General features: G+C 52.0%; 1 protein-coding gene across 9 annotated transcripts in view; it reads left to right on the top strand.

Moving 5' to 3' along the window:
* PARVB (parvin beta) overlaps positions 1 to 12,809 on the top strand; it is a 96,833-nt gene that overhangs the window by 49,110 nt on the left and 34,914 nt on the right. For 8 of the 9 annotated variants that reach the window (XM_053584560.1, XM_053584558.1, XM_053584557.1 and 5 more), the window contains exons 3-4: positions 399 to 469; positions 6,368 to 6,470. The exons of the other annotated variant lie outside the window; for it this stretch is intronic. In XM_053584560.1, the coding sequence (XP_053440535.1) occupies positions 399 to 469; positions 6,368 to 6,470 (174 nt within the window). The remainder of the gene's footprint in view (positions 1 to 398; positions 470 to 6,367; positions 6,471 to 12,809) is intronic. 9 annotated transcript variants of the gene reach the window in all.

Genomic DNA, 12,809 nt, shown 5'->3' with positions numbered 1-12,809 from the left:
TGTCTTCCTCCAAGTGGGATCAGGCAGACCCCATGGAGAAGGTTAAGGCCAGGGACACGTCTGAGAGTGGTGACACTAAGGCTGGACATGGCATCTGTGTCCTCTGTCATTCTTCATGGTGCCAAGCAGGCCTCGTCTTAGAGTCAGGCACCCTGTTCATTGCTGGTGGCCCCGCTGACTGAGGCAGGGACCTTATGTAGCTCACAGTTCTGGGCGCAGCGAGTGCTGTTTACTCATAAAGGTGCCACAGGGATCGGATGGGGGCCCAGATTCTTCCGCATGCCAGGCTCTCTGCTGCTCAGTCTATCTCCCGCCCATTTTGGGGGTGGGGGTTGGCTGCCCTCAGCATCCTACCACCCCCCTGATGTCAAACCATGACTCCCTTTTGTTCCTGGCAGAGGAGAATGAGGAACGCACGATGATCGACCCCAACTCCAAAGATGACCCTAAGTTCAAGGAGCTGGTCAAGGTGAGGAGATAGATCTGTCTTGGTTGGAGTGTTCTCTTTAGGGTGAGGCCTTAGCCTTGGGGTTCAGGGCCCTCGCGAGCACAGATGCTGCTGTGTGAGAAGGTGGAGAGGCCTGCGGGTGACGAGGACTAGAGAGAGAACCCAGCTTGCAACACTGAGCACCTTCCATGGGCATAGCTTGGCCTGGGGCCTTAAAAATACACACTGAGGGGGTGCCTATGGCTCAGTGGGTAGGTACTGGCCCCGTATACCGAGGGTGGCGGGTTCAAACCTGGCCCTGGCTAAACTGCAACAAAAAAATAGGCGGGCGACTGTTAGTCCCAGCTATTCGGGAGGCTGAGGCAAGAGAATCGCCTAAGCCCGGGAGTTGGAGGTTGCTGTGAGCTGTGTGATGCCACGGCACTATACCCAGGGCAATAAAATGAGACTCTTGTCTCTAAAAAAATAAAAAAAAACCCACTGAGCCTTGCAGACAGGGCTAGGCAGCTGGAGTGAGCATCGCAGTGGTTTGCCACAGCACCTTACACTGGGGGTGAAACTCTTGGGGCCTGCTGGGGCCTCTTCTCTCCTGTGTGGCTCCCGCTTGGCGGAGGGGCTATGTTGTGGCGTTTTTCTGGGTCCAAGTGCAGATTACAGTTCAGATTGATATGACTTAAACCACAGCAGGCGTTAAAGGGTGCCCCCAAAGAGGAGAGGCTGTGGGCTGCAGTGACGTCCTCATCCTGGTGGACCCCAGGCCACCTCCCGAGCAGGGGGCCGTGGCAAATGCCACCTCAGGTGCCCCGGGGGGGCTTTGAAAATGCTGCTTGTGACAACGTGTGCCCAAACTGCACGTTTTTCTATTAAAAGTGCTTTTTGAAAAGTTTCTCCGCCTTCCCCACTGTGTTGAATCTGGTGCTGCGCTGAACAACTGCGCAGGGCTAATTTAGGATAAATAAAACTGTTTGCCAGTTGTGCCCTTTCCAAAACCTAAATTGAAAATGTCAGTTTTAGGGCCCATTCAAAGATACTGATTTCTTCAGAGCTTAGATTACCTAGTTTATTTTATTAAGAATTTTTTCTCTGAATATCCACTTCGTTATTTTGAATAGAAGAATACTAGTGAGGAAAGTACTCTTGCGTTTTAGCCACCAAAATGGTATTCTTGGGGTACCTATAAGCAAGGGACACACAAGGAGGGGTCTGCAAAGCAGCAGAACAATGATATGTGGGTACTTGGAAAGAGCTTTGTTACGATGCACTGGCTTATGTGATTATGGAGGCCAAGAGGTCCCGTGTCTTCTGCCTAACGCCTAAAAGGTCAGAGTGAGAATGATGTTGGTCCCAGCCTGGGCTGGGCTGAGCGCTGGGCATTGTGCAGGCCCTGGGGTCAGAAGGGAGCAAGTCACTTCCCTGTCCTGTTCCTCTCTGACGCAGGCCATCCCTCTACCCTCCTTTGCTGCGTTGCCTCTGAGGGCCTCAGGCCGTTTGGGTCTTAGCCGGGCAAGGGCTGGTGCTCATCAGCCCTCCGCAGGGGACCTCAGCATCTCCGGCACTGGGGGCCAAGCCAGTGGGACCCATGGAGGCTCCAGCTGCTCCACCTCTTCTGGATTCTAGATTTGGACAAAGGGCCAGGTTGGGGGCACTGGAGCAGGCTGACTGGTCAGAGCAAAGGAGGACCCAGGACAGGAGAAGCCCAGGAGTAAATCCCTCTGCCAACTCCCCCGCGGGCAGCTGAGACCAGGGCTTCGTGTAGACGGCTGGGTGGCTGAACACTGACTGGCTGGCCCTGCACCTGCCAAATTCCCCTTCCCTCAGCATTGCCATTCTGGGTTGGTCCCCCTCCCAGCTCCTGACACCCCCCTGCCAGAAATAAAGCCATCAGCAGTGAACTTGGCCCTGGCTCTCTTTCTAAGAGAGCTGAATCATGACCAGCTCTTTAATCATGACCATGTTAAAATCCCTGGAACCCACATGGCTGTGAAGTAGCATAAGGGACTCTTCAGATACAGTTATAAGTTCATGATGTTGCGATGGGAGATTATCCTGGAGGATCTGGGTGGGCTCAGTGTGTTCACGAGTGTCCTCATTTATGAGGGGCCAGAGGGAGGTCTGACTGCCTGTCAGGGTGGCAGTATGACAATGGAAGCTAGGTGCCATCTGCAGGCTCTGAAGATGGGGGAAGAGGCCATGTGCCAAGGAATACAGGTGGCCTCTGCCTCTGGAAGCTGCAAAAGATGAGGAAGCCTCCAACAGGGGCCAGTCCTGCAGACACTCTGACCCCAGCCCAGTTCTGTTTTCTTTGTCTCTGTAAGGAGAGTTAGCCACGTGAGAACAACCCTCTGGGCCGACCTGGTGCTTTTGCAGCTACCCGGGGTGCCCTGCCGTGCCCCCTGGCTCCCAGCAGCCTGAATCTCTTCCTGCCTCTTGTGACAAGCCCTAGTTCAGCCATGACTCCTTTTGGAAGTGATTAAAACGTAACTGTCATAGCTCTGGGGGAGAGAGAGCGCAGATCTTGATTAAAATTCCGAAGGAACTAAAGAGAAAGTAATTTCTTACTCTGGTCAGAGCAAGCTCATGAGACGGATGTGATAGAGTGGGGCGCCAGCACTGTGATTAATGATGTCCTAGACATTTGCCCGCAGGATTTGGGGTTTGCGAATGAGTATGGAGATGAATGGCCTGGGAAGTGCAGTGGCAGGTGACTGGTGGCGTCCAGGAGTAAGCTTGCTTCCCAGGCTGACCCTCGTGGCCTGTTGTGTAGGAATTCAATTTTAATCTTTTCTGTTTGTTATTTCTGTATTTAGGCTGGGATCAGGTTAGAGACCCAGATGTGACTTATTTTTGTAGTTTCTTCATAGCAGAAGCTTTGTCTGCTGTGTGTTTTCTAACAGGACTGAGCTCTGGACGGGACAGCCCAGCAACTAAATGTCTCATGCCTGGGAGGCCTTTCTAGAAAGTTTCTAGCTTGATGGTGCTGCAGTTTGCCCAAACATCTTCCGAGAGTCCATTCCTATTTTAGCTGCAGGGGATATGGCCTTGAGCACAAGACAGCCCCCCCACCCTCCAGGCCACACACATGGAGCCACAGTCCAGCTGGGAAGTCGGACATGGTGGGGTCAAGTGAGTGTGTGCTCAGGTGGCTCCAGTGCTTTGGAGACCCCACCCAACACTTCACCTCCTGGTTAAAGTGGAGTGGTCAGGAAGGTGGCGTTTGAGCAGAGGAGCACCCCCTGGTGTGCGCCTGCCTGGCGTGTCTAAGGATAGCAGGAAGGGAGTGTGGCTGGAGCCTAGTGAAGCAAGAGGAAAGTGGCCGGTTGATGTCCTTAAGGGCAGGCCCTCGACTGCCAGGGCTGTGGGGACTAGCTCTTTCTAGTGGCCACCTGTGTTCTCCTATAGGCAAACTTCACATATGCCCTTCCCACCATGACCTCTTCAGCGACCCTTCAGCTCCCTGCCTAGGACAGAGACCAGGTCAGATGTCTGCAGGGTGGTACCTGGCACTTAGCGGGTGCCCCTGGTCATGCTGAGTAGAAGCAGCAGGAAAGGGGGTTGATGTGATGAGAAGCCTGGGGACCGTCCTGCCGCTGTCTGGGTAGAGCTTAGCTGCTTATGAGGGGAACTTCCCAGGTATTTTGTAGACTGTCCCTCTGTTGGGGTTTGTCTGAGGTTTTCCTGGTGATTAGATCAGGGTTGTCATTTTGGAGATCACAGAGGTAAAAGCGCCATTTTCAATGTGTATCAGGGGCGTCTGTCAAAAAGACGCACCACTGTTGGTGTCACCCTTGGTCACATGCTGAGGTGTGTTTTTCAGGCTTCTCCACTGGGTCCTGCCTTACTCTCCTTTCTGACCCCGACCACAGCCTGTAAGATACTTAAGGCAGAGGCCTTGGCTGTCAGGTCTCCAGAGCCTGGCACATTGCAGGTGGTCAGCAAATTAATTAATTGATCCAATACCTATTTATAGAGCGCCAGTGCTAGAAAGTAGTGCTGGGTGCTAGGGCTAGACCGGCCATAGATCTTGCTCTCCTAGACCTTGAAGTCTAATGAGCAGGGGTTGGGGGGTGGGAGGGTGTTCCCATTGCAAATGTGAACAGGGCAAAAAAGGAGGGCACTTGGCCTCAGCAAAAGCCACGATGGGGCACGAGGCCTCCATGGGCTGGGTGGCCAGAAGAAACTAAGCCCTAACACAGGAACGAGGGCTGTGCGGTCATTGAGGGAGGGGGTGTCTGGGCTGAGGGACGGCGCATGCTAAGGCCCGAGGCAGAGAGAAGTTTGGGAATCCAGGCACTAGTGGAAGATGGTGAGGGGTGAACCCAGTCAAGAAGTGGATAGCAGTGGGGTGAGAGGGTGAAACTGGGGGATGGTGGTCCTGCTTCCTCCCCAGAAAAGGAGCAGTTAGAGACACTGAGCACCGAGCAGGATTGTCCAGGAGTTTCTGGGTTAGGGATGGCCTTGGAAGTTGTGGGAGGGCATGAGCTGGCCTCAGAAGGGCTTGGAGGGCCGGGAACACCGTTGTCCCGGGCGAGGGCCCAGGATGTGCTGTGGAAGGTGATGGGAGTCATCAGGGAGAATCCCCCAGAGGAGAGCACGGGGGTCGAGGGGAGCGCTCAGCAGGGCAGGGAGCAGCTCCCTGGGGAGTCGAGGGGGTCAGGTACAAGGCAAGACTCCCAGGCCAGCTCTCTCTCCCCACACCGCCCAGCTCTCAGGGAGCCAGTGCTGTCCCTGGACCAGAGCACAGTGGGCTGCACAGTCTTACCCCAAACATTCCTTTCATTTATTTTTACTTCTATTTTTCATGGGACGGCGTGTCATATTCAATATTTTTGCATTAGCAGGAAAATAGAATATACTTCATAGAAATTTGCTTTGTGGCCGAGGTTGCAGGTTGCACCTGTTTCAGAGAGTGACAGAGAACCACATATTCTGTATTTGTGCTCTTTGGTTTATCTCTGAGAGGGGCCGTAAACTACCATTCCCAAGAGGGTACTGGGACCAGTGAGATGGGCTTATCGCTTTGTTTATGTGGGAAGATCTTGGCCTCCGTGCCACTGGTTGGGTCTATTCTGATGTCTGGTCTGTTTTGTGGAGTGGACGTGTCAGAAGCACATCTGAGCGGAATTGCTCTGTGGGAGGCCTGTCTTTCCATAGGTGTTTTCACAGTAGAGGCGGTCTTCTTGAGAATCGCTTGAGCTCTAGAGTCTGAGGTTGCTGTGGGCTATGACACCATGACACTCTACCAGGGGGCAACAAAGTGAGACTCTGTCGCGCAAAAAAAAAAAAATTAATTATGGTGATGTCTGTGCAACTTTGTGAATAGACGCAAAGCCCTTGCATTGCACACGGTAGTTGGCGTGTGAATTCCATCCGTGGAGGGGTGTTTGTGAGGCACTACAGAGAGTCGGTGCTCTGAGCTTCACAGGGACACCTGTGCAGGATCCCCTTCCCTGCCACTTAGGCTGGGGATAATTGAGACTTACAGGCCTGGCAGGGGACATCCTGTGGCCCTGTGTTACCATCTTAGGGGCCCTAGGGGCTAGTCTCACCAACATGTACACACTGGACCCTGTCCCTATAGCACGGTGCTCAGGTGAACTCCCTCCACGGTGGGGAGGGGGAGGGTTTACTCCTTGCTCAGGTTCCTAGCTGGGAAGAGACTCAGTTTTACCAAAGGTGCCCCCTGCCAGGGTTCCCTTGGGGATTCCTGGGCCATCCAGGGATGAGGTAGGGGGAGAGGCCGAGTGTGCCTGTGCCCCGCCCTGTCTACAGACTGTGAAGCTCATCTCCCCATCCCGCCCCTGCCCCTGGCTCTCCGGGCCACTGTGGTCTTGTGTAGTGTGCCTCCCTGCGTGCGTGCTCTGGCCGTTGTCCCCATCCGTGTGGGGCAGGCAGAGTGAGGCTGTGAGCCCCTTCCTGCAGGTGCTTCTGGACTGGATCAACGATGTGCTGGTGGAGGAGAGGATCATTGTGAAGCAGCTGGAGGAGGACCTATACGATGGCCAGGTGCTGCAGAAGCTCCTCGGTGAGTCCCCATGGTGGCTCTGTCCACCCCCACCCCTGCAGAGGGCCCCGGGCTGGACGGCTACACCCCTCCCAGGTGGCGTCTCCTGGGCTCTGGCTGTGGCTTCATTGTGTGTCCTGTGGGTGTTGCCTACCTGGGACTGCAGCAGGCCACATGTGGCTGTCAGAGCCACTGGCGGGTCCTGTTCTATTGTGTGCTTGTGACCCAGGGGAGCATGGACATGGGGTGGGCTCAGGGAGCTAACTCCCACTGGCCCTGCCCCTCATCCCACCTTGAGAGAGGGGAGATGGCAGGAGGGGAGCGGGTCCCCAGCAGATACTTCGAGAGTGAACATGTCACATTATTCCTCACTGGGGGGCAGGCATTTTATTGTCTGTGTAACTGGTTTAGGTGAGGTTAGTGATTGTCCCAGGACTGGTTGATGCAGAGCTTGACGGGTAGATGAGCTGTGTAGACATTGATCACATGTTCAGAGTCTTAGTGCGGAGCACCAAGGTTACAGTGACCTGGGAAACACCTGGTCCCCGTCTTCCTGAACTTACAGTCTATCTGGGAAGATGAGTTACCGTTGCGTTCAGTTGTGTAAGGGCCTTAAGAGACGCTGCAGGCTGGGAGAAGAGACCTGGCCTGGGGCGTGGCAGCCTCCCGGCTTGTGCAGAAGAGAGGGTTCCCCAGGTTGGGAGCAGGGAGAGCAGAGGTCATGGGTGAGAAACAACTGGTAGCAGGTTCGCGCTGTCCCTAGCACTGTCCTGGATTGTTGTGGCTAATTCTCACAGTGGCTCTAGGGACCAAGGTCTCCTAGATAATGAGTGGGTGGCAGCCTGACCCAGAGCACAGCTCCCGAGCACTGCCGTCCCTCACCCGTGCACGGAGCTCCCAGGTGCTGCCTGGTGGCAGACACCCCACCTGCATCCTCAGGGGGGGTCTCGCAGCAGCCCTCGGGTGGCTCTGTGGTCAGCTGTGCCTGGGTGCCTCTCATCTGGATCCAGGACACAACTGCATTTTATTTTTGCCATAGTCTTGTAAGCTTCCATTGTCTGTGGAACCCCTTCCTCTCCTTTCTCTCTCTGTCCTTTATTCTGTTTTTTATGACATTTTCGAAGCCGCTGGGCCTCTATTGAACATCCTGAGATTGGATTTGTGATTATCTGCTCATGATTAGATTCTGGCCGGGCATTCTCAGGATGTACCCGAGCTGCTCAGGTGGCCTCCCTGGTACATCACTCTGAGAGGAAGCCGTGCTGTTACCGGTGTGCTGAACGTTTGATCACTTCCTTGGCTGAGATGGTCTCTCCATCGTGAAGGTCCTTCTTCCTCTTTTCATGAATATATGTCTCCGGAGGAAGAGGCTTGAGACCGGGGAGCATCCTGTTCACTCACAGCGCTCACTCCTGGCTGGGGATCCAGTGATTGATCGTGCTCTGGACCAGTTCTGCACTGGGCGCTTTAAAACAGTGGTGTTCCGTGTTCATCACGCTGTGCCCTTTGGTTAACTGGTGTGCTCTTCTGTAAATAAGAGCTTTCCCTCTCCCTTTCCCATTTTTTTTTAACATCCTTATGGACTGATAGAGTCTTTTATTTAAAAAGGGAAATGGTAATTAGACACCAGAATCTGGGCAGGATGGGTCCTTGTTTCTACAGGGTGTCATTGCTTCTAGGCTCTTTTAGTCAAGAGAGCTAGGAAATACCTTTCTTTTTAAAAAAAAAAAAACATGAGTTCCCATGATACCTCTGATGCCAATTCAACACTGGAATAAGCATCTTCCTTGTCTTTCACCATTCTGTATCCTAATCCGTAGTGAGAACCTGGTTCCAAAAATATATTTGCTATTTATTCTATCTGTTAATCAACGGGAACGGTTTCAGAATTACCATTCCAATACCTGTATCCACTATGCGTGTGCTAAGCACCAGATTTCTTGGCCGTTACTTATTGTCTGTAAAATACATCCACTAAGGATATATGGTTGGCGTCTGATGCTCAGAAGTCCCCAAGTTAATGACTTTCTTTTCGAGGGCTCTGTCGTGTCATCAGTTAGATGTACAATGAGATTGTATGTGTCTGTGTTCAGTTTTGTCGTATACTTTGCCATTTAATAACTTTAAATTTAATTTCATATAATACTTTCAGTTCTTGAGGTATAAAGTATTTAGTTGGTTCAAAAGTCAAAACGAGGGCGGGCCCTGCCCCAAAGAGGGCTAGAGCACGGCGATCTTTGGCTGGTGTCTCTGAATGGATGCTGTTGATGGTGAAGCTTCACCTGGGCTGTTGGTTTTTCTCCCTTGTTAAGTGCGGTCAGTTAGCAACTTACCTTTTTGGATGCTTGTCTCTGAAGATTGAGCTTTGGGTGACGCTGCTCCTTTACTGAAGCAGTCCCTCAAACCGGTGCTTTAGCTGGAGCAAGTATTTTCTAATATTTTCAGAAACAAATGTGAGTGTTTTACATTCACTTACATTTTACTTCTGATTCTTTTGCATGCACCTATAGTTTCTCCCATCCAATCACTTGACACAGTGCGTCCTTGAGCCTTATATTTAGCAGTGTGGCTCTGGAACTGGTCCTCAGGATCACAGTACAGGCTCTAAATTTGCACCTACATCTCAGCCGTGGTTGTCTGTAAACAATGCCAGGACTTTCCACGGAGTAGAATGACGGGGGGCACCCTGAAAGCAGGAATCCTCCCCCTCTCAAGGCACATCATTTTGGTCCCCTCTTCAGTTAGCCCCAGCAGATGCAGCCCTTACCCTGAAGTTGCTGTGATTGTTAGCGGGTCCTGCTACATCAGTTTTGTTATCTGTAAAGTGCAACAGGATGCTTACTTTGGCTCAGGCAGTCTTTTTATCCTGGAGTAGCTGCTGTTCTGTCTCATTAAGTACTTGAGAAAACAGTTCTGAAATCTCTTGTATGTCAAATGGTTTGACATGATACTTTGTTTGACTGAAAAAAAGAAACATGGAAGAGAATATGCAGATATTAGCAGAACATCAAATTGTCTTGCCTGATCGTGTGAATGATGTTGTTAAACCGACACAGTGTGATGGTGATCCATGTGATCACGTGGCGCTGGAGCCCGGGATGCCGGGAATGACACTGATGAAAGCATTCAGCTCTTTGGCCTTCCAGAGGCATCTGTGCCTCTCAAGTGGAGAAGAGGTCTGAGCACTGGGCCCTGGGCTGTCAGCCGTCAGCGGTTGGGAAGATGAAGGAGTCGGGTGGGGTCAGCCACAGGAAGGGTGTGTCAGAGGAGTGCTGCCCTCAGGAGAGGTGGGGGAAGGGTGTCTCCAGGAGGAGTGAGCAGGATGTGGACAGAGAACTCACCTCTGGATTTGGCTGTGTGGAGGTTGCCCAGCGTGGGTCACCAGTCGTCCCTCTCCTTGGGAGGAAGCAGCGGCCAGGTTTCTGTCTTTGCAGTGTCATGGGGGTGGCTGCTGCCTGCTGCTAATTCATAGGCAGCCCCTCTCCTTGCAGAGGCCAGACCCTTCCTTGTCCATATTCACAGCCCTGTATCAGGCCGTCATCCACAGTCACCTGCCACCCTTGAGTGCCTGCCCTGCCTTTCTCTGCCTCTTTCTGCATGAAGGAGACGGAGGTCTTGACCATGACAAAGCCCTGAGCAGGCCCTGTGGTCCCCATCAGTGAGCAAAGTGACGTCTGGTGATGTGGGTGGCCAACTGCCTTATCCTTAGCCACTTGGGAGAGTCACCCCAGGCCCAGCATCGGGCCACAAGCCACCACAGCCGGTCTCTGTTATGGACTGAATTGCATCCCCCAAATTCATGTGTTGAATTCCGAACCTCCGTGCCTTGGAATGTGACCGTGTTGTTGAACCCCCAATTCAGGCATGTGCAGCTAAAGCTAAACATTGCGACATCGGTGGGTAGAGACAGAGAAAGGTTTATTCAGTCTGTCTTAAGTGAGAAGACGGAAGAGTAAAGTCTCTCAGCCACACCTGCACAAAGGATGAAGTGGGGAGCGTCTGTGAGGTGGAGGGCTTCAGGGAGGGGAGCCTCACTGGGAACCAAAGAGGAAGTCTGTGTTGTTTTTAGCCCCAGAAAACATCGTGAATAACCAGACTTGTGGGGTCAGCTGCTACATGCAGCTTCCTTAAGGGAGTATCCATTCCTTCTGCAGGGCAAACTCACAGGTTCTCCTCGTGACCCTGGACTTGTCTGCTCCTGCTTGACAAAAGGACAGCTACCAGCAGTTAGTGATTGCCATGAGAACACGTGGTGCTGGGTGGGAAGCCAGCGGTTAACACCCACAAGCAACAAAGGGGCTCAATTTACATTATTTCAGTCATTAAAAGGAATGACTCAAATCTCAAGGGGGTTGGGAACAACACCGTATTTGGGGACAGGACCTCAAAGAGATAATTGAGTTAAATGAGGTCATATGGGGGGCCCTCGTCCAGTAGGATTGGGGTCCTCGTAAGAAGTTAGGGTTAAGAGACACACACACACACACACACACACACACACACACACACACGATGTCTGTGGGAGCACACCAGGAGGCAACATCCACAGCCCAGGAGAGGGGTCTCAGACTTCTAGACTACGGGACTGTGACAACATACCTTTCTGTCCTCGCTCAGCCTGGCGCCTCAACACAGCAGTAGTTTCCTTCCATTCTCTGTGGACTCCTCCTCCACCCTGGGTGACGTGGCTGTGCTCAGTCCGCAGGGCTGGCCGTGGTAGGGGCGGGAGAGGTGTGCCAGGCTCCCCACCTGTCCTCAGGGCCAGGCACTCAACCACCTGGCTCTGTGGCTGCGTCTCGCTCCTTCCTTCTCCAAGGGGCCCTGCGGTGCCCCGTGCTAGTCTGTTGAAGGCCTCTGGGACTTGCTTGCTGTGTGTGTTCAGGGCCTCTGCACAGGCTGACAGCTGTGGGTTATTCACCCAGGAGCTGTTAGATGCAGATGGAGGGACATCAAATGTATGAACAGGAGCCATCTCCATTCCCTGGCGGGATGTGTCGGGTCACTTTGTTCTTCCTCTTGCACTCACTGCCACCCCATCTGTCTCTGCACTAAAAGGACCTCTCTCATCCATGTCATATCCAGCACCTAGGCAGGGTCTGTCCTGTAGTAGGTGCTCAGTAACTATTTTGTGAGTAACGTGAGTGAGTGAATGAAGGGGTTTCCCCAGCCCACCAGGCATTCCTGTGTAACTGCATTGCCCTGAAGGTGCTGCCCAGGCTTTTGAGGGTGGGGGGTATGGCAGAGATGACATCGAAGCTAAAACACTTTCAGCAGAACTTTGCGCCGGGATCCCTTGCAAAACGGAAATCTGGTTTGTGAGCAGCCTGGACTTGGTGGCTCTAATGATCTCCTCTAGGAACCTCCGCCCAGTGCTTCATAATCACCTTACTGGGGCGTCACCTTGGGGTGTTCTGCAACATGGCCTTTTTGTGGTTTTTTTTTAGTGTTTTTTTCATAACAAAGAAGGTTTAATTCAAGTCTTTTGCTCACTTTTGCTCTGAGTTGTCTTTTTTTTCTTACTGATTTTCAAGAGTTCTTTAATAATTCTGGCTCTGATTGGAGATACAGTTTTTCTTTTCTTTTTTTTTTAGAGACAGAGTCTCACTTTTATTGCTCTCCGTAGAGTGCTGTGGCATCACAGCTCTCAGCAACCTCCAGCTCTTGGGCGTAGGCGATTCTCTTGCCTCAGCCTCCAGAATAGATGGGATCACCGGCACCTGCTGCAATGCTGGGCTATTTTTTGTTGCAGTTTTTGTTTTGCAGAGCTAGGGACACACCCGAGTCTTAGAATAAGAGTAGGACAGCCATAAAAACAAACAAAAACGGAACAAACGAGGAATTAACACCTTCCGTAACAACTTGAGTAGACCTGGAGCTGGGGCTGCAGAGTTTCACAAGTATGGAAAAACAAACACCACACGTGCTCACTGTTAAGGGAGCTAATTGATCAGCTCTCACTTGCACATTCGCTAGTAAAACCCTAGGGAAGGCAGGTGTGTTGGGGGAGGACAAATTCTCATCTGGCGTCCATAGCGCACACTATCCGGGTGAGGGGCACACCTGTAACGTTGACTCAAATTGCACAAAAGCAGTTCATGTAACCAAAACAGTTGCACCTCGGTAATATTCAGAAATTTAAAAAATAATAAATGAAAAGGTGACATCACAAGCTATGAGACCTGCCCAAAATATCCTTCAGGTACAGGGAAAGGAGGTTTCCGGATGGCATGTGTGAAAACAGTAGTGTGAGAACTGGAAATTAGTTTACGATCTGCATCCCACCAAGCCCAAAAGTTGCATAAATATTTTGCCGTATTGGCCTCAGATCCTTCTTTTTGGTAAATAAAACATGACACACGA

This window comes from Nycticebus coucang, chromosome 3 (assembly GCF_027406575.1).
Source record: "Nycticebus coucang isolate mNycCou1 chromosome 3, mNycCou1.pri, whole genome shotgun sequence".
Taxonomy (NCBI): domain Eukaryota; kingdom Metazoa; phylum Chordata; class Mammalia; order Primates; family Lorisidae; genus Nycticebus; species Nycticebus coucang.
This window is presented reverse-complemented; position numbering and strand designations above follow the sequence as displayed.